This window comes from Aythya marila, assembly GCF_965140915.1.
Source record: "Aythya marila genome assembly, contig: HAP1_HAP1_SCAFFOLD_164, whole genome shotgun sequence".
NCBI lineage: Eukaryota > Metazoa > Chordata > Aves > Anseriformes > Anatidae > Aythya > Aythya marila.
Window position 1 is genome coordinate 309,193 of NW_028137167.1, and position 23,950 is coordinate 333,142.

Genomic DNA, 23,950 nt, shown 5'->3' on the forward strand with positions numbered 1-23,950 from the left:
ACAATTTGCTTCCTGTCACCTGGATACAGTGGGTTGACACAGACTGCTGTCTTCTGTTAGTCATGCCAGATACTCCAGTAGCTCTATCAGTAGAGGTCCCAGAGGCTAAAGTGAAAAATCTAGTTTAGATGACATTCCAACCATGATGTTTTTGTGCATTTTTCCTTTAAATAATGCTGTTTTACTCAGTGTTTTCCTGCTAGGCCTGTCAGATGCGACCTTCAATTATTTTCTTTGATGAGATAGATGGTCTCGCTCCTGTGCGCTCCAGTAAACAAGACCACATTCATAGGTATTACAGTTTTGCACCTACATAAAATCTGCTTGATCTTTGGGAAAAAAAAAAAAAAAAAAGGATGATGACCTGTTTAATTTACTGTGAACATGTTAATTTATCCTGAAAACTTGTAACTCAATGCCAAAACAGGTGATTCTAAACGATAGTAGAAACCAATTTACTAAGCCTGATATCAGCATGTGGTCTGTGTTAACTTACCTATTTTTTATGTCTTAAAATGAGTCTTGTCCTTAAAAAGCTTGTCCTTTATGACTACTCATGGAAGAAAGTCATGTGGAATGTAACAAAATTTACTGAACCAGTAAGTAAAACTTATATTTTTCTATTTGTTCCATTGTTTCAACTCTTCTGACCCTTCTGGATGGCGTAGATAACAGAAGAGAGATCGTGGTAATTGGAGCTGCCAACAGACTGGATTCTATAGGTCCTACTTTACGAAGACCAGGACGCTTTGACAGAGAGTTCCTCTTCAACTTGCCAGATAAAGAGGTGAGAACTTAAATTCAACGTTAGTGCTACCATGGCAAAGTCCAACTTTATAGGAAAAAAAATTGACAACTTGAACGAAAGAGTGATATGTGGAGACACTGCATTGTTCCATGGAGGGCAAATCTGGTACTGAATATATATGGTCAGGATGATACCACCAAGTAGTTAGTTCTATAATCAAACCTTTCATTCCCAAAGTTGTACCTGTTTGCTTAATTATTTAGTCCACTTGGGTGTTTTCATCATGACGTTGTGTTTTTGGTCTCAATCCTTCACTTATGAATGAATAGGGGATGTGTTTGCATTTGATTGTTCCCCTGCTCAGTGGTAGTAGTTTGAGTCATAATTCTTTTCTTCTTTATAGTAATTGTAGCAATTGGAAGCATTGTGCCAGAAGTGCTTTCTGTGAATTTACTGACTGGAAAGCAAATGTGATGAAGTAATGAGACTGTCCCAATGAAAGCTTGCTAAGTTTTAGAGAAGTTTTTTGGACAGCAAAGAAATGTTTCTGGATAAATTTTTCATTACAGTATTTTCCTCTGGGTCCTTAGGTCTCGTAGTTTGGAAACTTGTTATTGAAGCTATAAATGCCTTTTCTTTCACTGTAGGTTCCTAGAAAAAGTTCAGTATAACAAATAAGAACTATTCAATTTCCTGGTTGACAATGCAGAGTGTATATTAAATAACTGTAAAATACTTGAAAGTTGAGCAAGTAAGAAAAGTGTATTAGTAGATGAGGGGTTTTGAGGGAGGACTGTTTTGTTTTTTGTTGTTTGTTTGTTTGCCTTTTGGTTTGTTTGTTTCTTGTTGGTATTTTTAAGGAAAACTTGGGACAAGCTAAAATGCAATGATTTTGCTTCCAGGCTAGAAAAGAAATTGTCAAGATTCATACTCGTGACTGGACCCCTCAGCCACCGGACATGTTGCTTGATGAACTAGCTGAGAAATGCATTGGTAAGACTGAAATCAAAATGGATTCTTGCTTGTGACCAAGTTGTAAAGAACCTTAGCTTGTACCAGGCAGTACCCATGCTCTTGTGCCTTGCTGCACAACTAGTCAACGAGGCAGCTGGCACGCCTTCATAGCAATCAGAGTGAGATGCTTTCATCTATTTACTCTTTATTGTCGTTCCTCTTGTTGTCTGAGAACATTAAATGGTTCTGGGGCATCTTCCTCAAGAGTATAGTTTTTGATGAGGAGTCTGCTTCAGCTGCATAAGCGCAGGATATCAGGCAGTGAGCAACATGAAACTTCCCTGCAGAGAGTGGTATAAATGGCTCAGGATTCAAATTAGGATTAAATAAAAAAAATAGGATTTATTAGAAGAATATAAAAGAATAGAGGTAAGCAAACAGTGCTGGGTGCACTGAGAGTCTCCGCTCCACCAGGGCACACACCAGTTACATCAAGCAGCTGATTTTTATGCTCCTAGACTAATACATATTCATTACTACTTCCAAAAGAATTAGATTATTATAATTAGCCTCCGGGGTCCAGTCCCTCCTACTGGAGCATGCGCATCAGTCTCCTCTGGGGGTCTCTAGGGGTCTTTCATGCTGAAGGCTCGTAGTCTTCTTCTCCAAGTCCTTCCTGTTTGTACTCCTTTGGCACTGTACCAAGTTTATAGAACATTTTCTGCAGGTCTTGTCTGCCAGCCGTCCTTCAGCTTCTTTTTTCTTCCTCTTAATCTCTTGGCCCCCTGGCCAGATACCAAAGGTCTGCATAGTATCCCATAACAGTCACTAGTTGTTATCAGTTGTTATGAAACTCCCAGACATCAAACACAAACAGCTTTCTTATTGACACTTCACGAGTAATTAAAACATTCTTCCCCAGCCATTCACAGGGACAGTCACATCTATAGCAGTGTTAAGTTAATCTCGAAGAAGACAGGAAAAAAAAGGCTGTAACTGTTAGAAATAGAAGTCCGGAATAACAAAAGCAAACAGGTTCATAAATTTAAGGAGTATTTTCTGAAGACTTGATAAATTGAGTAGAATGAGGGGGAGACTGGGACACACTGCATCTGTGGTTCAAGAATTAAATTGCCAGTGCAGGGCCCAGAGGCAGACAGGATTCAAACAGAATTGTTCTTTATGGACACGAAATGTTAAAACATTCCTCACAAGCGGTAGCACTTTGAATTCCCTGTTAAGCTGTTTGGTTTTGGCATTACAAATTCTTTAAATGTTGCATGTTGTAAACCTGGGCCTTGACTGATGTAACGTTTGATTTTTGTTTGTTAGGAGACTGTGGTGCAGATATCAAATCCCTCTGTACTGAAGCTGCGCTGTGCTCTCTACGCCGATGCTATCCTCAGATTTATGCAAGTAGGGAGAAGTTGCTACTAGACGTTAATTCTATTAAAATAAAAGCAAAGGACTTTTTCATGGCTATGAAGAAGGTTGTTCCAGCTTCAAACCGGATCGAGGCTTCACCCGTACAAGCACTCTCACCCATTTTCAAGCCACTTTTTCAAAGATCAGTAGAGAATATTTTACAAGTTGTGCAGAAGATCTTCCCGCATGCACAGCTTGCACTAAAGGAGGACCGACAGCAAGGTATAACCACAGCATCCACTTCTTTATAATTCTGCTAAAGCAAAAACTTGTGGTTTGTGCAATCAACTTATAGCTTTCAGACATAATGGTGGTAGAATTTTATTATTTGCATGTGCATGTCTTTCTTTTGGGCAAGTCTGGAATATAACACATAGGTTTTATTGTGGATTCGAAACTGAAATGCCAAATGGAAGCTCTGAATGACTCAATACACAGTAAAGGACGATGCGTTCTCTACTGAAGCATCCTGCTTCTGACGGCAGCTAAGATAATTAGCATTTGTAGAGGTTGACTTGAGGTTTGAAGTATAAGGCACCTATTTTTCTTTAAAAAATCAAAACTCAGATCTTTGGAGGGGAAGCATTTCTAGGTCAATGTTTCTGATTCCTTTCTGAAGAATGTCAGGACCAGGATACAAGTATAACTGGTCTAAGCTAAATATTGTTTTAGCTATCATCATTTTTAACCAGTCTCCTAATTTAAATGTTTGTGGATCGTACTATACACGTGAGATCAATTAGCATTGATATTTACTAGATGAATGGAATTCTGTGGCCATCACATCCTTTATCCCCGTGCTTTCATTGTGGGAACCTCCTCCAGAAAGAAATGGTCTTGTTTGTTTGTTTGGTTTTTTAGCTATTTAGCAACTGCAGAAATTGTTGGTAATCTCCTTTATTCTAAGGGGGAGAAAAAAATCACCAAGAGTAGCGTACCTTACACGTACACATCAGTGGGATTTAGTACAGCTTTGTAGGGCCTTGTGCCATCTCCTTACATCTGTGGTGGGATGAACTCTAGGAAATAACTTTCAGTGTGTGCTCTCAAATGAAGAAAGGGTTTTGGCACTGATTTAGAAGCTGTATTAATGGAAGAGAAAGAGACAAAGGCTATTCAGGAAAGTTAACAAACCTCTTTTGCCTTTCAGAGCATTTCAATCCTATTTTACAAGATGATATGTTTGACAGTGATGACGATGCATCCTTGGTTTCTGGAGATGAATTAAAAGATGGAATGCCTGACGGACCAGAGAAAAAATGCCTCTGTTTCAGCAGGTAAAGAAAGATAGATCCCTGTTACATTTAAATTCTCAGGTCTGCTGAGTCTTTGTAAACAGTTCCAGCTGTTAAAAGTGCGAGGGGTGGTAGAGGAAGGGGCAACATCAAGTTTGTGTGTTGAAGGGGTGCTTGGTATTCACAAGAAGAAAGGGTGGAGGGACTAAAGTTGTAACGAAGTTGCTCTGAATGACCAAATTGAAAAGGCCAGGCTTCTCTTCGTAAGCCAAAGTGATCCGTAGACTACCAGAACACGTTGACTTAATCCATGGCATTCTTTGAAAGACTCAAGACCACATAAATGTGCTGTCTGTCCTTTTAGCTAAAAATACCCCAACTTCATGGGTTTGTGTTGCCACCTTTTGCCCTTCTGTTTTCCAGGATTGTTAAACCAGTAGTGAATTATGTAGCAGAAAGAAAACAGAGAAAGGGCTTGTTAAAACACCTTGAGAAAAAATTGAATGGTGTCTTTATTTGTTAAGCCACCAAGTTGTGTTAATCTTGTGATATTTTAGTATGGAAGTCATGCAAGCCCACAGTTGGAAAGTTAGATCATGTTGTCACAGCTGGATCAGTTATTTTTCTCCGTTTCTATTGCTGTGCTGTCCAGAAGATTTTCTGTGCTTTAGAGCAAGGCTAAGTCTCTAGCATCTTTGATTTAAGCCAGCAGAGGTACAGCCTGATTGTAGTGGGGAAACAAATGCTCCTCACCAATTTATTTCCTAGTAGTAAAGCAAGATTGCAGGGATATTAATTTGCTGTCTTGGTTTAGTAAAGAATAGGAAACACAAGGGAAGAAGATGAAACAAAGGGAAGAAGGTGAAACAATTGGAATGACTGAATAACTTAACTGGAAATCTTACATGTATTTAATGTACCGCTGCCATTTGGATTATTTGGGGAGGGAAAAGAAAGTCTATAGGAAAATTACTTGGAACATCTGTGTGTCTATTCAGCACCTCATCTATAAACTTGTTTTCTTAACTCTTGTTCTAGGAGTGCTTTCTGTGAACCAACATCATGCCAGCCCTGTCTGCTAATAGTAGGAAAAGAAGGGTACGGCCAGGTTTCTTACGTGGCACCCGTGGTGTTGCACGCTTTGGAGAAGTTTCCCGTTCACACCCTGGACCTTTCTGTTCTGCTTACAAACATTGCACCGCCAGAAGAAATCTGCGGACAGGTACCTTTTTTCTTTTTCTTCTCATCGGATTCACTGACTGTATGTAAAAGATCAATCGAGTTGCAAGTAAGGTGAGCAAAATTCATTGGTAATGCAGGTGGCCTTGTTTTAATGTGCTGGGATGTTTGCTTCTATCTGAAAATCCCCTTTTCTTTTAGACAGCACCACAAACAATCTGGATGTTGTACATGTCGACATTTTCCATACCCAGTTTTACAGTGAGGCTGTTGCTAGCAGCTCAGGAAGCTGGGCGGTGTTGCTAATAAACATCTCTTTGTGGAAAGAAATGCTGCTCATGTCACTGGGATCCAGAAAGTAGTTCTCATTGCCTCCTAAGACTGTGTGCTCCCAGTAGATGGCTCTGTATCAGACTGCATGTCGGCTACTTTTTGTAGGCTTCTTCTAAATTATATTAGTAAGGCAACCAAGGTTTGGGGCTTCTGTTTATTTTGTTTTCGCACGGACATGCACAACTTGTGCTGTTGCAGTATGTGCAATAAAAGCATTAACATTCAGAAAACACTTCATTTGCACGGTGATGTGGTTTTAACTAGAAAAAATGAACAGATTTGGTGTTTTTACTTTTAGGCAGGAAATCCATTTTCTTGTTTGGCATCACTACCTTAAAATATTTTTACCTTTAGTGGAAACGTTTGAGAGCCATACAAGTAAGGACAGACATGTTACACGACTGAATACTGATGTGTCCCTTAAGAGGGACGTTTCCTTTCTTTGTTATGCGATGATTGTGGCTGTGGCCATATAGCTACGGTGTCTAGCCACTGCCTGAATATATCCTTCCCATCTTCTGACTAGAGTTCTCCGAATACTGATAATCTGAAAGGGTGCACAGAGAAATTCCTTATGTGAAAGGATGCTTGCCACTCTGTTCACGTAGTTTCATTTCATGGGGCAGTCAGATGGCTATGTAGCTATGTATTAAGAGGTTCTTGTACGTGTTTTAGTTTTCTTACGCAAGCTTTCCTTTTCACTAGCTGATCCGAAATGCTCAGAAGACAGCACCAAGCACAATTTATGTCCCAGATATGCATTTATGGTGGGACAACGCTGGACCTGCCTTGAAACTTACTTTTCTAACTCTACTACGTAACATTCCAGCATTTTCGCCAGTTTTGCTGCTTGCTACGTCTGATGTACGTCACTCAGATCTCCCAGAAGAGGTATTTGTCAATACTTTCCTTACTATTTCTTCAGTGTCTTGTAATTTATGAATGCTTTCAACATCAAACTGGTGTGCTTTCTTAAATGCATGCTGTTATTACTCAGGCACCCTAACAAATCACTTAAAATTTGCTTAGAGAAAAAGAATACTGTGAAAGCATCTGCTTAAGGTTTTTTCTGAGTCAAGCAAGTGACTTTCACCCCCTTCTCACACATGCAAATAATAAATTAATACAATAATTCTGGTGGCTACAAAGTGGTTCAGTCAAGAATATGCAGTGCTTGAAATGACAAGAGGATGTGTTTACTGAAGAGATTTCTTCTGACAGTCTGCCATTCCATGCTATGTTGGGTAAACTGCTAATAATGCAATTTAGTAGAGAATTGAAACACTTTGATTAAAAAATAAATAAATAAATCAGTTTCTTTCTTCATATAGGCCAAAGCTTTCCAAGCTGGAAAGCTGAGTTCCAATTTCTGCTAAAGTAACTTTGGAATCGAATTCTAGTTGTATTCCTAAATAAACTGTAGTAAAAGTAGGTGCAGAACTTCATTGACTTCTGAGAGTTTACATTAAGGGAAGGTGCCCAAAACAGGACCACGCTGTTGTCATTCTGATGATTTGGTCTCAGTCACTGGGGGAAGAGAACGGGTCTTACCTAGACGTGTTTATTATCAACTGCTTTGAAAGTGCTTGAGTTCCCACAGAAGTTTTTGTACAGGCTGTAAATTCCTTCTAAAATAAGTAGTGAAATTCCTCACCTACCTTTTAATACTAGAACTTGAAAATGGAGGAAGACGTAGAGGTACTAGCTACTTCAGACACCTTTTGGTAGAGAAATAAAAACTCAGCAAAAAGCCCTCACTTGTCTGCTGAAGCCTGTCTCTTCCCTCGATAGCCATAAAGGTTCTAAGTAAAGGCTGCAGCAAGGCAAGTAAATACAAAGGAGGCGCTGTTGGATGTGGTGAAAGCCATTACTTTACCAGTGTAGCGTACAATCCCTTCAGCAAGCTTTAATTCTACAGGTGATTCTTAAAGGTGATATTTGAATTTGCCGTGCCAGCCTGTGAAAATGTAGCCTTTTAAGGCCAGGAAGATAACTTTTTTCAGTTTGTGTTCTTCAGGTTATTATTAATTTGAAAAGGTACTCGTCTTTTTGGAATAGAAGATGAGTTTTTTGTGGCCTTAAATCTGAAATGTCTCCTCCTTCTGCTTTAGATGCAAAAATGATTTAATACGGAATTTGGAGAAGTGTGCAATATTGAGTTGCCTGGTAGGGCAGAGAGAGCAGCCTTTTTTTGAGGACCTAATTCTAAATGAAGTGGCTAAGCCTCCTGTAAAGAAAAGAGGTGAGGAGGATATGAGAAGTACATCTAAAACTTTCCTATCAAAGTTACTAGCTCTTTGGGCTTTGCTTTGGTGGTCATTTTCTGTCAGTAATTTGTCATATGCTTCTATCTGAGTACTGTAAATTGGCTAATTTTTCCTGATGAATTGAAGTTGATTGGACATTGGAAGTTGTGCCTGTAGCACCACCAGCTGAGCCTCAGAAGCCACAAGAGGAAGAAGTAGGGATGCTGGAGGAGGAAGAGGAGGATACCTTGCGTGACCTTAGAATTTTCTTGAGGGACGTTACTCACAGACTTGCCACTGACAGACGTTTCAGGGAATTTGCAAAGCCCGTTGACCCACAGAAGGTAAAGTAGTGCTGATCCGTGTGTGTCTGTAACTTCTCATTGTTCGTATTTCTCAGCGTTTTGGGGAAGGTTCAACTTTGTTTTTAGGGCTGCACTGTAAGGATTTTGCAAGAAGCAGAGGCAGTGCTTTTACTTCTGCTGACTCTAAAATGTCTCTTATGGGATTATTCACTGAAAGCCCTGGTTTCATTCTAAAAAGCCAGTCCAAATGCCAACACAGTTTGCTCGTGAAAAAGCTTTGATATGTAGGCGTGTCACAGCACTGAAAAGCACAGAGATCTTTCCTTATAATGACAAACAGTATTTACAGGAGTACTTGAGTGAAGTCTGAAGCCCTTTCTTGAACTGTCAGTTCCTGTGGGAACAGGAATAGGAGCAGCAGTTTGTAAAACTAAGTTTTGAGATCCTGTTCTCTGTTTCATCTGGAACTCCTCAATAGGAATCAACCATAAGTGCAGTGTGTTTTCTTTTTCCTCCAATTGGCTGCTTAGATGCCTTTTTCTCCTTAATTTATGAGATAAGCCTAAACTAGGGGCGTATATTTCAAAGACAGATGTAACTTGAATATACCTGGGGATCAGCAAAGTCCTCTTCTTGTGGGCATCCACTGGCTTTTCTTCCCCTTTTCTCCTAGGTTCTTGAGCTGTGAAAAATCTAGACAGATACATATGTCCTCATCTGAACTGGTCATTAGGCTCCTCTTCTGCTCTGAGGGAAGAAATGAGCACCTCAGGGCCCAGTTATCTCATTCTAAAGTAGATGCCTGCAATAGGTACTTCACAGGTGCAATTCATGCACCTTTTCCTCAATGTCGACAACAAAGAGAATGCCGGATGGCTTGCTCAGCTTTCACTGTTGTGATTTTCTGAAGCAAAGTGAAATGAATCTCCCACCCTCAGTGTTTCTTCTCTACCATGCACGTGCTTCTGACCTCCCTACTTCTTGTTGTCCTCTCGTGGCCGCTCTAATGAAAAATGAAAGAGCCCTTCCATTTTTGAGAAGCAAACTGTTTAATTTCAGCGTCTTCTGATGCATCGCAAATGTTCAGAGTTTTTAGGAAGTTTTTTATTTAAAGTTTTCAGAATAATTTTGGTAGACTGTGTGCAAGGTTAAGAAAACCTCTGAATGCTTGTATTTGATCTGCAGGTACCTGACTATGCCACAAGGATTAAAGAGCCGATGGATCTTTCAACAGTTCTGACTCAAATTGACTCGCGCCAGTACCTCGCTGCAGGAGACTAGCTGAAGGACATCGATCTAATCTGTAACAATGCCTTAGAGTACTACCCGGATCAAAGATCTACAGGTGAGGATGTGCTTTTTAGCCCTAGTTTAAAAAATCTGTCAAACATATAGATGGATAAATGCTGTGTGCGGACAATAGACTTCGGATGGATTAGATGATTTTGGACGTCCAGACTGTAAATATTTTATCATTTTGCTACTTGGGCATGGAATTGTGATATAAGTGTTCCCAAGGAACTAGTGCTTTTGTTTTAATTAACTTCGATGTTGTTATGCTGAAAATATTCACTGAGATAAGCTTTCGGAACCAACCTATGAAGAAAGCAATTTTTTTCTGTGATCAAAACAGTTTCATTGGTTGGTAGACAACATTCAGTTAAAGTGTGTAAAATTTCAGATCGTCACAGCGCCTATGTTTTGCAAGACACTGCATATTCAATGGTGAGGAACGAAACGGATACAGAGTTTGGACGACTTTGTGAACAAATTAAAGAATCTCGTGAGAAAAGAGGTACGTGCTTTAACGCTAAGGATTTGAAGACTTGTCTCTGCATTTGTAACTGAAAATGCACGACGAAGATCTTTGGTATCTATTCTTTCTTGCAAGGTCGCACCTCTGCAGCGTGTGCTCCATGCGACAACTCCAAGTCACCACAGCAGAACCCTGCTACTGAAGACGAGAAACCAGATGAAGAGAGTAATGAAAATGAGGAGATGCCAGCGGCACCTGTAGATGCCAGTACACCCATTTCTAATGGCAAGTTGCATTTTATTCAGCTGCTCTTGTCGTTCATACCTTCTCTGTTCTTGAGGCGCAACAGGTGTCTCTGATGCCTGGCTCTTTATGGCAGAGGTATTTTGTTTTCAAATTGACTTCCAAATGGGAGAGAGAAATCCAGAGGTCATTCATTCAATATAGCGATGAATTAAAGTTCAAAGAAAGTTGGTTCATTTGATGTACTCTTACTGGAACTTCATTTTGTAAACAGAACGACCCCCCACTCAAGGATATGACAGCTTCCCTCCCGTACTAAAAATGATAGTACTCACCCTTGTAGGAGCAGCAATGTGAAGAAGGTCAAGGGCAGTAAGAAGGGTTCGAAGCTTTGATATAACAAGCCTTACACTTTTTTTGACAGAGCTCCTAATAAGCATCTTTAGCAAGGTCTGGAGATGGGAGAAAAACTCAAACTAGATTTTAATTCTAGGATGTATAATGTCAAGCTTGACTGTTCCTCTGAACAGTCAATTGAATTTAAATTTTTTTAATTTAAATTAATTAGTTTATTTTTTTAATTTAAATTCAACTGAATTTAAAGTTTTGAATTTAAATTCCAATTGAATTTATTGAAAAAAATTCCAATTGAATTTAATGTTTTGTTGTTGTAGTTTTTCACGAAACACTAAGTTTATGTGAAAGGTTTTGCTGCAATATCTTTTTGCCAAGGATATTAAGCTTAAGTTATCCACAAGAAAACGGTGGGGAAAAGGAAGCTTTAGTTTTGAAAGCTTTTTTTTTTTTTTTTTTTTTTTCTCTCCAGGTTTTTCTTGAGCACAGCAGCGTTTCAGTGTCTGCCTGCCATTAGTTGCCCCACTACCAAGTCAGGAGGGTCAATTAAACTTGCGTGAGGCAGGATTTCTTTATCTGAATCTACGTGGTTCACATAAATATATTCTTGTTTCCTTCTTTCCCTAGGATTATTCTTCTCCCAGTATTGAATGTTTCAACGGACACCGTTTAAGATCAGTGAGCAAAAGCATCCTGCGGTGTTCAGTCTCCAGCTTTGAAGAAAGTATGGCGATACTGAGGGGAAATGTCAAGAGAAGACGCTTTTCAAGGTACTGTGTTTCTATATGTTCAATCTCTGTTTGATTTGTAGATTGAAAAGCAAGAGAGAAAGCATGTGCAGTGAGTTGTGGCCTGATAAACCTCCGGCTAAAATCAGCAGAGGCCTATGAGCATGCTGATGGCGTACCAGTACCTTAAAACTAGCATCCCTCTTCTCAGTGAAAGTCTTCTGCTTTTCTAAAAAAACCTGTTTTTTTCCCCAACCCCTTTGAGGTGGTGGTGTGGTTTAACCCAGCCGGCAGCTAAACACCACACAGCCCTTCTGCAACCCTCCCACCTCCCTCTCTGGGATGGGGGAGGGAAACGGGAAAGTGAAGCCTGCGAGTTGAGATAAAGACAGTTTATTAAGACAGGAAAATAATGATGATGATGATGATGATGATAATAGTACTGCTAATAGTAATGTGTACAAAACAAGTGATGTGCAATGCAGTTGCTCACTACCCGCTGACCAGTGCCCAGCGTAACCCCTAGCAGCCCGGCTGCCCCGCCCTATCCATGGTGCAGCGTGTTGCCATAAGGCATAGAATTCTTTGGCCAGTTGGGGTCGGCCATCCTGAGTCTGTCCCCTCGCAGCTGTTGCTGTGCGCCGATTCTGATCGCCAGTAGGACAGTGAGACACCGAAAGGTCCTTGGCTTGTTGTAAGTACTGCTCTGCAGCAATTGAAACATCGGGGTGGTATCAGCAATCTTCTAAACATCCTTTCACACATTCTAAGCCAAAACATAGCAACCTACCTTTCTCAAAAACTTCCTCTGCTGTGTCACCCCACACAATAATGTCATCAATGTACTGCAGGTGTTCAGGAGCTTCCCCCTGCTCTAGTGCAGACTGGATCAGCCCATGGCAAATGGTAGGGCTGTGTTTCCACCCCTGGGGCAGCCGATTCCAAGTATATTGGACTCCCCTCCAAGTGAAGGCAAATTGTGGCCTGCACTCTGCTGCTAGAGGGATGGAGAAAAATGCATTAGCGATATCAATTGTGGTGTACCACTTGGCTGCCTTCGATTCAAGTTCGTACTGAAGTTCCAGCATGTCCGGCACTGCAGCACTCAGTGGTGGCGTCACTTCGTTCAGGCCACGATAGTCCACTGTTAGTCTCCACTCGCCATTAGCCTTTTCGCACTGGCAATATGGGACTACTGAAAGGTGAATGAGTCTTGCTGATCACTCCTTGGCTCTCCAATTGACGAATTAGCTTATGGATGGGAATCAGGGAGTCTCGGTTAGTGCGATATTGCCGCCGGTGCACAGTTGTGGTAGCGATTGGCACTTGCTGTTCTTCGACCCTCAGCAACCCCACAACAGAGGGGTCCTCTGAGAGACCAGGCAAGGTAGAGAATTGTTTAATGCCCTCTGTCTCTAGGGCAGCTATACCAAAAGCCCACCGGAACCCTTTTGGGTCCTTGCAACATCCTCTTCTAAGATAGTCTATGCCAAGGATACATGGAGCATCCGGGCCAGTCACAATGCGGTGCTTTTCCCACTCATTCCCAGTCAGACTCACTTCAGCCTCCAATACAGTCAACTGCTGAGATCCGCCTGTCACTCCACAAATACAGATGGGCTCTGGTCCTTTATATCTCGATGGCATTATAGTACATTGTGCACCGGTGTCTACTAAAGCCTTCTACTTCTGTGCGTCTGATGTGCCAGGCCATCGAATCCACACAGTCCAATAAACTCGATTGTCCCTTTCCTCCCCCTGGCTGGAGGCAAGGCTCCCCTAATCCTGGTCAGAATCTTCTTCGTTTGTGTGTTTGAAGGACTGTCTGCTGGAAGTTGGAGCAGCAAACTTTTCAGAGAATCCCTTTTTCTTGATTGTTTTCTTTTGCAACTCACGTACCCGTGCCTCTAGGGTCGCAGTAGATTTTCCATCCCATTTTCTCATGTCCTCTCCATGGTCTCGTAAGTAAAACCACAGGGTGGCACGGGGTGAGTACCCACCATATCGTCTTCCTTGTGTGGATGAACGCCTACCCCTGATAGCTGAGACACTGCTTTGTACAGGTGCGGAGGAGAATAATCTCTCTTCAAGTTGGTGAACCTTTTCAGAAAGTTTCTCCCAAGTATTCTCTTTTGGTCGGTGGACACTGGTTGGTTCGGGTGGGGAGGATGATAGATTCTCTTCAAGTTGGTGAACCTTTTCAGAAAGTTTCTCCACAGCTGAGACGCAGGCCTGTAAGGAAGAAGAGAGACTTTCTTCGTACTGCCGGAGTTGTTTAGCCGCTTCACCCACTGTGGGTTCCTCATCCTCGTTCCAGGCCATTATTGCCCATGAGCTGGCATATGATGATGCACAATGTCATAGTGTTTGTTTTGAGCACTGTTAGATACAGTTTGACATGAATGGAGTGAAAACACCTTAGAGAAAGGTGTTGATTGTTCTCACTTTTCCAAGACAGAAATAACTGGAGTAGATTTCCCTCCTGCATGGAACAAAAGTTGCACGTTTGTTTTTGTCTGGCTAGCTTTCAGTCTCTTTAAAAATTTCCCTACAGGTCCCGGTTTTAAGTAGACAGTTTAAACGTGCAGAGCGATAAAGAAGTGGAATGCAGTGGTTTTGACACCAACTTCTGACCTGAAATGTAAAGAAAACTCAATCCACTTCAGGGTGCCTTTTTTGTTTGTCTGTTTCCATTTTACAAGAGCAACGGTGAAATAAGGAGAATCCCATCTTCACTGTTTCAAAAGACTTTGTTTCTGCGTTTCAGTCACCCGAACATTGAGGAGTAGAGCTGGTGCAAAAACTGTGAGACGAGTCCACGGAGAAAACAGGGACTTGGAGCTGCGCCGCAGCTGTAGAGTCGGACACAGTCGGTACTCGACTACTAACTCGTCCATTCTATTTGACAAACTTATGACAAAGTAAGTCATCTTTTCTTGCAGACCTCTTAGAATGATCATTCTTAGCAAGCCTTTGCACTATGGCATGATGTTGGCCTCGACTTGCTCTTTATTTTGACAGCAAAGAGGTATGGCTGCTCCTGGCATTTCCTTCATGTTTACAGGGAGACACCGTTACCTGGCTAGATAAACAGATTGTCTTGAAGGTGCTATTTCAGCATATAAGAATTGATTTAAAAAACAACAACAACAACAACAAAAGTGCTTCATGGCTTGCTAGTTTTGTAATCTCACATTTCTCCAGGAATACTTGATTTGCTGCATTTCACCATTACACTCGTCAGCGCTGCTGATTCTGGTTTATCACTATTTGCATTGCAAATCTCCTTGTCCAAAGCTTAAACTGATGTATGCACTGCTTGAAAACAAAACCTGAAGTTGCAGAGCAGAAGACTCAAGTCATTATGTTAGCCGCTGTGTAACCATACTGCTTTCCAAACATAAGATGTCCGGCTTATTTTGTTTCTATGAATCATAGAATCATAGAATCATAGAATATCCTGAGTTGGAAGGGACCCTTAAGGATCATCAAGTCCAACTCTTGACACCGCACAGGTCTACCCAAAAGTTCAGACCATGTGCCTAAGTGCACAGTCCAATCTCTTCTTAAATTCAGACAGGCTCGGTGCAGTGACCACTTCCCTGGGGAGCCTGTTCCAGTGTGCAACCACCCTCTCTGTGAAGAACCCCCTCCTGACGTCCAGCCTAAATTTCCCCTGCCTCAGCTTAACCCCGTTCCCGCAGGTCCTGTCACTGGCATTAATGGAGAAAAGGTCTCCTGCCTCTCGACACCCCCTTACGAGGAAGTTGTAGACTGTGATGAGGTCTCCCCTCAGCCTCCTCTTCTCCAGGCTGAACAGGCCCAGTGACCTCAGCCGTTCTTCGTACGTCTTCCCCTCCAGGCCTTTCACCATCTTCGTAGCCCTCCTCTGGACACTCTCCAACAGTTTCATGTCCTTTTTATACTGTGGTGCCCAGAACTGCACACAGTACTCAAGGTGAGGCCGCACCAGCGCAGAGTAGAGCGGTACAATCACCTCCCTTGACCTACTAGCGATGCCGTGCTTGATGCACCCCAGGACACGATTGGCCCTCCTGGCTGCCAGGGCACACTGCTGGCTCATATTCAACTTGCTGTCTACCACGACCCCCAGATCCCTCTCAACTTGCTGTCTACCACGACCCCCCAGATCCCTGAAGAGTTTAAATGGCTCCCGTTAAGCAAAGATGTCCCCACACTGATACTTACTATTAAGCAAGGATTCCACCTCCTTTGGCTGAGGTCTGCTCCCTTACTCACATTGGAACATTCATCCAAGTAGCCTGCAATTCCACACTCTCGGGGGAAAGTCCATAGAATAGAAAAGGTTCCTCCAGTCTCTTCCTCAGCCTTTTTTTGAAGCATGCAATAAAGCAAAACATTCACAGGCTGCCCTTCCATGCAAAACAAGGCAAATTAGTAAGACAGGAGCCACAAAACTGATTGTCCTTTAAAGTTAAAATGAGATTTGAAATAGATCGAGTTAGCAAGTGTTGTAAGTCTGTAGCTAAGTCTGGTTTTGCCAATGCAGCACAATTCCCTATCACGTAGCCAGAGCTGCTTCTGTAGCTCCAAGAAGCAAAACTGCTTTGACAAAATACTGTGTCATCAAAGCATTCGTTGGCTCAGTAGGCACGGCTCAGGTTCAACAAGTTTGTGAAAAAATGAGTACTAACAGAAGCAGCAGGGTCCAAAGAAACACTTTATGTCCCCACTGCGAAATGAGGGGCTTTACCTTGAGTGTTATGCACACTGTCAATAGAAAAGCACTGTAACAGAATCTGCCACGGCAGTTTGCATGTTACTGAAAGACCATCAGAGTGGGACTGCAGCAAGATCATTGCGAAGTTACAAAAAAACCATGTGGGGGTGGGAGTTTAGTTGCGTTCGATAACACAATCTTAGATAAAGATTTTGGTCTTACCGTAAAAGTAAGGATGTCTACTGATCTCTTCAACTCCAACAACTGAAGCCCAAGTCTGAAAAATCGCCTTTAAGAATGCAAAGAAAATATTTAACTCTTCTGTATGTTCATACTTTGCTATCAAGCAAAGGAATGAATGCTGATGCCTTAACTATGTAGGGCTGTAGCTTACAGAGAGACTACACCTTCCTGTTTTTTTCCCTTTAAAAACGTTAAATGCACGTGAAATTATTTGGGGGTGTTTTCACATGCAAAGCCTAATGCAGTGCATGCAAGCCCTGTCATCTTCTTCGTCTAGTAGTGTCACGTTAAGGGGTGTAGCCGATTGACCGTCATGGGTCCCGTCGGATTCAGGGTGCTGAACTATCACGGTCACGGATTCACCAACAACGCAGTACGGCCTCGCTCTAGTCGCATTCAAGGAGAACTCTCACAGCTAGGAAGAATGCAATTAAGTGCAATTTCTTACGGCGACAGGTACACAGGTACTTTGGATTGTCAGTGATAAATTCACTGTCTGCAAAAGCAAGCTAGCATGCATGAAATGCACAGGTACACAGCCTAGGTATTAAGACATGAAAAAGCATCAAAACTCTAGAGATTTCTAAGATTCCACAGAGACGCCTGGTATAAGCAAGCGTTCAGATCTTACCCCACGGCGTCCCAATGGAGTGGGGGTGGGGGAGTGAGAGGCTCAGCCTGTCGAGTGATGTCAGAAGGAATCCTTCCTGATAGTATCTTCCCTAACATCCCCTTTCTCTTAAAGCAATTGATATTATTTTCTATCTTTAAGGTGGAGCTTGAGTGACTCTAGTCATGCATATCTTGGTTGTGCTTGGTAGAAATGATCTCACTTGCGTTTAAAGGTACAGGCTCTGAGAAATTCCGAGGGCGTGCTCAGTGAGGGGTGGTTGCACCTTGGAGGCGGGTAGCTTTTGGGATGGAGGTGTGCTTATGATGCCTAGTCGCTTAAGGCGATTACTCCACAAGTAGTAACTTAGTGTTGATTTAACTACAGCATATCTAAAACATAAGAAGGATGTTAGTATGGAAGAAGCCGATGAAACCAGTCCTTAAATCTTACTACTTATTGTGCGTGAGCAGACTGGCGTGAGTTTTAGCTATACTGGCAAATATCAAACCACACCTGTGTCGTCCCAGAGCTGGGAAAAAAAAAACAAAAAAAACAGAAACAAGGAAATGTTGAAGCAAATAGGGAGGCCTGTAGCTTGTGCAGTCTTTTAGCTGAGAAAATAAAGAAGGAGAGAGACAGGTAGCCTTGAGCTAGCAGAAGCAAGGAAGAGAAGGGCTAAAAGGGAAAAAACAGGAAGGAGAACACCAGCTCCAGACTGACCTATAGTAACCTTTTTCTCATTAAGGGTCATTAGCACATTAAAAATCACACCTGTCAAAATGCTAATCTATGCTAATGTGGGATTCGGTGTGTGTCCCCCCTCTCCTGTTCCCCCTCCCCCCCGGTATTCCTCTGTAATGCACAAGCTCAGTGGAGATAAGTTAGGTGAGCTGTAATAACCAATCCAAAGGAGCCAAAGAGAGAGTTTTCACAAGTTTCCTGTGTATAAATGACGGTGATTCGAGTCAGAGGTGTGCTTGCTTTGCGAAAGATGGCCAAGTACCTGACTCTGCAGAGTTCTATAAGTAATTATCTAATTAAAAGACCTTCGTGTGCATTCCGACTCTGGGTGCTTATTGGCGCGGTGCACTCTGCACGAACCTGCAGACAACATCTGTACTCAGTGTCATGCCTACAGACAACCCTTTACTGTTGGGACCTGCATATTTTTCTGTGCATTCAACACAACCCCTTTGGCACAACTAGTTAACCACGTAGCTGCCAGTCCACCACTCAGTTGCACTTGTGAAGAGGAAAAGCTATTTCCGTCTACTGTAGGAGCACATCCTCTAAATGCAAGCTTCACTCAGCTGGTCATTTACTGCAGGACAAGATTTGAAAAGTGTTGTTGAGTTCTGGGTTTCCTGCTTACAGGAAAAATTAAGTGCTAGATCGCCCTCTACTCCGCTTTGTCTGCTGCATTTAATGGAGATTAAACTGATTTCGTTTGCTCCTCCGTTTATGGACAATGAGCTGAAGGAACAGGTACAGCACATTAGCCTGGAATGCCTTCCCTCCCAACCAAAGTAAACTGGAGCTGTAACTAACACAAGCAGAAGCAAGGCTTCCGTGTTTTCAGCTGAATAAAGTTCCAACAAAATCATCCTCTGGGATTTGAAGGTTACTTCACATGACATGCCAACGACTCTTTTCCCTCTATTGTAAAGCGGATCCCTGCTGTTAGTTGCTCTAGAAGCAAAGGAATCATCGGTTTGGTTACCAAATAGCCGCTTCTGCAAACGAGAAGTGTTGTGCTCTCTCTTCCCTTTGAATGACTCCACACTTCTCATCAGCTACTGGATTGCTGACCTAGAATCAGAGAACATCCCAAGGTGGAAAGGACTCCCAATAATCACCAAGTCCAACTCGTGGCTCCACACAGGACCACCCCAAAGTGAGACCCAATGTCTGAGAGCATTGTTCAACACTTGTTGACCTCCATCAGGCTCGGTGCCATGAGCAGTGCCCTGGGCAGCTGTCTCAGTAGCCAGCCACCCCCTCAGCGCAGCACCTGAGGCGCACGGGGCTCGGCGGGGCGGCCCGGGAGGGGAGGACGGCGGGGCGAAGTGGCAGCTCCCTCAGAGCCGTCTCCCTGCCGCCTCGGCCGCATGTCGTGGCTTTTTCGTGTCGGGGCTTTTTCGTGTCGGGGCTTTTTCGTGTTGGGGCTTTTTCATGTCGTGGCCTCGGTCTCTTGCCGTGGGTGAGATGCTGCTCCCCAGTGTGGACCCCTTGCGCGCGGGGCGGCGGGAGGGAAACCCCAACCCCAAAGCCCTCCCGGCAGGGAGAGCTCGGGGTGAGGGCCGATCCGGCACCGACAGTAAACACACGCCGGAGGAAACGCTCTGGTTTTAGCCATGAGCAGCGCGGCCAGGTTCAAAAGGCGTCACGCTGGAGCTCGGAGTTCGGCGGCGTTCCGAGGCCGTTGTGGCGGTTGTGGAGACGGCCCCGGCTGAGGTGGCTGCTGCTGTCGCTGCTGTCCCCTCTTTCCCTGCTGTTGCCGCTGTTGCCGGACCTTGGAGACCCCCGGCGGCTCCCTGTGCCAGGCCCTGTGGCCCCGGGGAGCTGCCCGCCGCCTCGTCGGCCAGCCCGGCAGCAATCCTGCCAGCACAGAATAGCCCACTGCATTTCAGGGTAAAGTGACGATTAATTTCTATTTCCTGGCCTGGGTGCTGCTTTCTTCTTTAAGGAAGCTTCAAGGTTAAAGGTTCAACTCAGTTATGTCAGGGTTCAACTCCGTTTCGTGAAGGGGCTCTTGTACGAAAGCTTAAGCTGGGATTGACTCTCTGCTAAGCGGAGGCCAAACGTGGACCTACTGAGAAGCAGGTCCTAAGTGATAACATTTTCTAAAGAGACTGCTAAACACATCTGAAGAGTGCTGCTGCAGAACTCTGAATGGGGGGATAGCAACTGTCTTAAGTGATCTGGAATCTTGAATTTACTTTTCAATGGACAAGAGGTGTGTCTCTCAAGGCAAACAAAGAGAGGAGTAACACCCTCTCTTGTCACTCATGTCAACATAAATTTATGCTCAGAGCGTAGGTGTAGGAACAGCATCGGTATGTATATGGAACATCGGGAGAGGAAGCTCTATCGGTATTTACAGTTTTTCTACTATCTTGCCAGAGAGACGTCATCTCCAAATGAGAAATGGATGTATTTTGAAACAGTGGTGGTGGATCGGATTTCTTCTTTCTAGTGTTAATATTTGCTCTTGAATCGTACTTAATACCTGGTAACACCTCAATCAGTTGTCAAAAATAAACTTAAAAATGTGTAAGGCTTATCTCATGGGTCAGTATAAAGATCAAGGTCTTCGCTTCGCTTCGCTTTGCTTCCCTTCCCTTCCCTTTTTTTTTTTTCTTTTTTCTTTTTTTCTTTTTTTTTTCTTTTTTTCTTTTTTCCTTCCCCCCTTCCCTTCCCTTCCCTTCCCTTCCCTTCCCTTCCCTTCCCTTCCCTTCCCTTCCCTTCCCTTCCCTTCCCTTCCCTTCCCTTCCCTTCCCTTCCCTTCCCTTCCCTTCCCTTCCCTTCCCTTCCCTTCCCTTCCCTTCCCTTCCCTTCCCTTCCCTTCCCTTCCCTTCCCTTCCCTTCCCTTCCCTTCCCTTCCCTTCCCTTCCCTTTTTTTCTCCTTTCCTCTCCTCTCCTCTCCTCTCCTCTCCTCTCCTCTCCTCTCCTCTCCTCTCCTCTCCTCTCCTCTCCTCTCCTCTCCTCTCCTCTCCTCTCCTCTCCTCTCCTCTCCTTTCCCCCCAGTATTGTTTTTCTGTTCTCACTGCAGTCTTGATTTTGTTTCTTGTCCCTTAAGTATGTTTCCAATGTGTTGCTGAAACATTTTCCCTTTCAATCCTAAAAAAGGAGCTGTCACTGGTGAAGATCGGAGCTTATCCCTGAGCCCAGGAGCTGTCACCTTAGTCTTCCAATCGGACAAGGACGACTTCATTTCTCATGTAAATGCATTTGTCAGGTTTGCGTATTGTTTTTTCAGGAATGGAAAGTGTGTATAGAATGGATTTAAAATCAACTTTAAATGTAAAACGTCAAGGCAAAAAAGTTCTAATTACAACCTCTGCACACAATTTGCCAGCTGTGGGACTAAGAGTTTTCTTATTTACTGTGTTTTGTTTAACGTGTCTGAAGTTTAATGGACAGCAATCAAGGCGTGCTAGAAATCTGAAAGCACTTTATGCTTTGTTCTCTCCGTCATTTTGGTATAACAAACTAGCTTATGTTTTAAACCCTCCATGAGGTTAGTGGTTTCCCTAAAGGTAACAAGTCCCTGTGTGCTACAGTAAGACAGTAACAAAACATGAAGTATAGAAGTTCATCCTGTCATTATTCAGCTTCTGCCTATGGACACACAACTACGCTTATTTAAAGCGGTATCACCTTGAAACCTAATCAGCATTTTAAAAAGGACTTTGTAGCAGTTATTGGCTTTTGTCCTGGAGGGCTGAGGTTTGTTTTGTTTTGTTTTACATTCAGCATTTCCATTTCTAGCTTACATTCCCCTGTTGTTTTGCATGAGGAAAGCGTGCAACTTTAGAAAGGAGAACGGAAAGAGCTGCTTTTTAGTCTAACTTTTCAGTTTGTCATAGGAGTTTTAAATGTGGTAGGAGTAAAACACCAGAAGTACTGCTGCCAAAGTTATATTCAAACTCGTCTTTCTTGGAGAAGCAGAAGAAGCCCAGGGAGAAATAAATTTGCAAACATGCTCTTCATGCTCTCCTTTCCCAAGATTTCTCTGAGATATAGCCCATCCTCTGTGGGTTTTGAGGTATATGGTTCCCAGGAGTGAAAAGGAGGGCCAAACATCTCTCCTCTTGGATCTCAGCATGCCAGGGCTTTAGTGTACTGCCACTTACAGCTCCGCTTTTTCACCTGGAAAAAGCGACCGCATGATGTAGACTGAGGAGCCCTCACAGATTAACTTGCCATCACCAAGTGACGCCCATGAAAGGTGTATTTAAAAGCTAGGCTCATTATAGAATCACAACAAACCCCTCATGACTGGTGCAGTAGACAGTGAGGTAGAGGGCGAGCCCTGGAAAGACAGAAGAAAAGTAGCAGTGAGTTCTGGGTACCTTTGTGCAGACGAAACAGAAAAAGGCAGGCAGTGAAGTAATAGTGTTCCATTACTAATGCCAGCAATAGATAATTGCAACAATTATCTATTAGATCATAGGTACTAATTAACAGATAATTGCGCAACTCCGGAAATCAATAAATAACTGATTCCCCTCAGAGAATGTCTTCTACATTTTTATATTAAAAAGACTCCAGAGTTGTAATGGATTAAAATCCTACGGAAGGGAAAGAAATGGCATCAGCCACTAGTTCTGCAGAAGCTAAAAGTAATACCGATAGAGTTTAGATGGAAATTTTCACTTTGTGTGTTTAGTTTGGGGATTCTTTTTAAATCATTCATACCAGCGATTTAGTTCTTAAGGCTGTTTCTTTGAGATTAAGTGACAGGACTTCTGTTACTCTTTTCTTCTTGGAATGCTTCTTGATAGTCTTACGTCAGCCAGAACTTCTTTCTCTGTTGCAGATGTGAACAATGACCGTAGCTAAGAAGCCCAAATCTTCAAAGCCTAAAAAGCCCTCTTCAAGGCGGTCTGGCAAATCCAAGAAACCAAGTCCTAAAATACTGATGTCACGCACCGCCAACTGGGGCCGGATAGTGCCTGCAGAAGATTCAAGCCAAGTCTCTGTGGCCCAAGGACGTGGAGGTGCTATTTACTGTAGATCATCTGAAAAATCTAAGGCTTTTGCCCCAAGAGATCTAAGTAAGTGTGCGTTTTATCCTGTCTCCATTTTCTTCAAAGCAAAAGTAGAAAATGCAGTTCTTACTTGTTGCACTGATAGAGAAGGGGACGACTGTGAACAAAGACTTCAAAAGCGAATCCCCTAAGGCAACTGAAATGACTGATGTTACAGAAATTAATTTTGATATATTTACAGTCAACAGAGAAATATGGGGAGCTTTTTGTAATGCACAGATTCCTCCATGTCTTTTCTGTTTTGCAAAGAAAAGTGTTTGATTGTTGCTATTCACAGCTTCATTTTTCACAGGTTTTTTGAAGGATAACATTGCTCAGGAAAAGATCTGGTATCTGTAGGGGTACCGTCATTCCTAGTTCCTAGTTTTTACGTTTTTACCGTATAATTTCAAGTCTAAGTTTGTGGTTTAAGTTATAATAAGGAAAAAAACAGTAGTTGAGTTAATCAGGTTAAAGATTATAGATGGAGAGGAACTTGGCATTAGGTGCTACAAACAGAATGGCAGTTAGCCTTGCCTTAGAAAAATTAAAATGGTTGACTAAAGTTGTTTTTTTTTTTTTTTTCCCCAAAACATTGTGTTGACCAGCCAATTTGAATTTGGTGGTATTAAAGCTGTCTGCAATAAGTTTTTCTGGTTTGGATTGTAGCTAGCTCCTCTAGGTGCTCCTGCAGAATAGTATTTTTTTAAATACCTTTCTTCGAAACAAACAAACAAGATCTCTTTTTAAATTTAACTTTCTTGCAGTCGTTAATGATGGAATTGCTCCGCCACAGAGCATTCTTTTTCCACCTGAGAAGATTTGTATGGATTGGCGAGAAACACAAAGTGTTGGAGTTGGCCTGTACAATCTTGGCAACACATGTTTTCTTAATGCTACTCTGCAGTGTTTGACCTACACACCCCCACTTGCCAATTACATGCTTTCTCTTGAGCACAGCCAGTCATGTGAGTACTTTCTAACAGTATTTTGAATCTGTTGGATAGCTCTGAAGGTGAAAGAACAGCAGTGATTCTGTGAGATAAGCTTATTTGCCTGATTTTACCTGTAGCAGCTGGCTTTGAGCACTGTATTAGCAGTGGGCTCCGAATAGCATATGGAGTGCAATTAAT

The 23,950-nt window shown here is 42.7% G+C and overlaps 1 protein-coding gene across 1 annotated transcript in view; it reads left to right on the forward strand.

The window, feature by feature from the left end:
• The window catches only part of LOC309891134 (ATPase family AAA domain-containing protein 2-like), a gene marked incomplete at both ends in the record, with an annotated part of 89,740 nt that overhangs the window by 39,171 nt on the left and 26,619 nt on the right, over positions 1-23,950 (forward strand). Inside the window, 4 exons of the mRNA XM_082785519.1 lie at positions 204-292; positions 628-787; positions 1,651-1,741; positions 3,035-3,273. Of these exons, the coding sequence (XP_082641645.1) occupies positions 204-292; positions 628-787; positions 1,651-1,741; positions 3,035-3,273 (579 nt within the window). The remainder of the gene's footprint in view (positions 1-203; positions 293-627; positions 788-1,650; positions 1,742-3,034; positions 3,274-23,950) is intronic.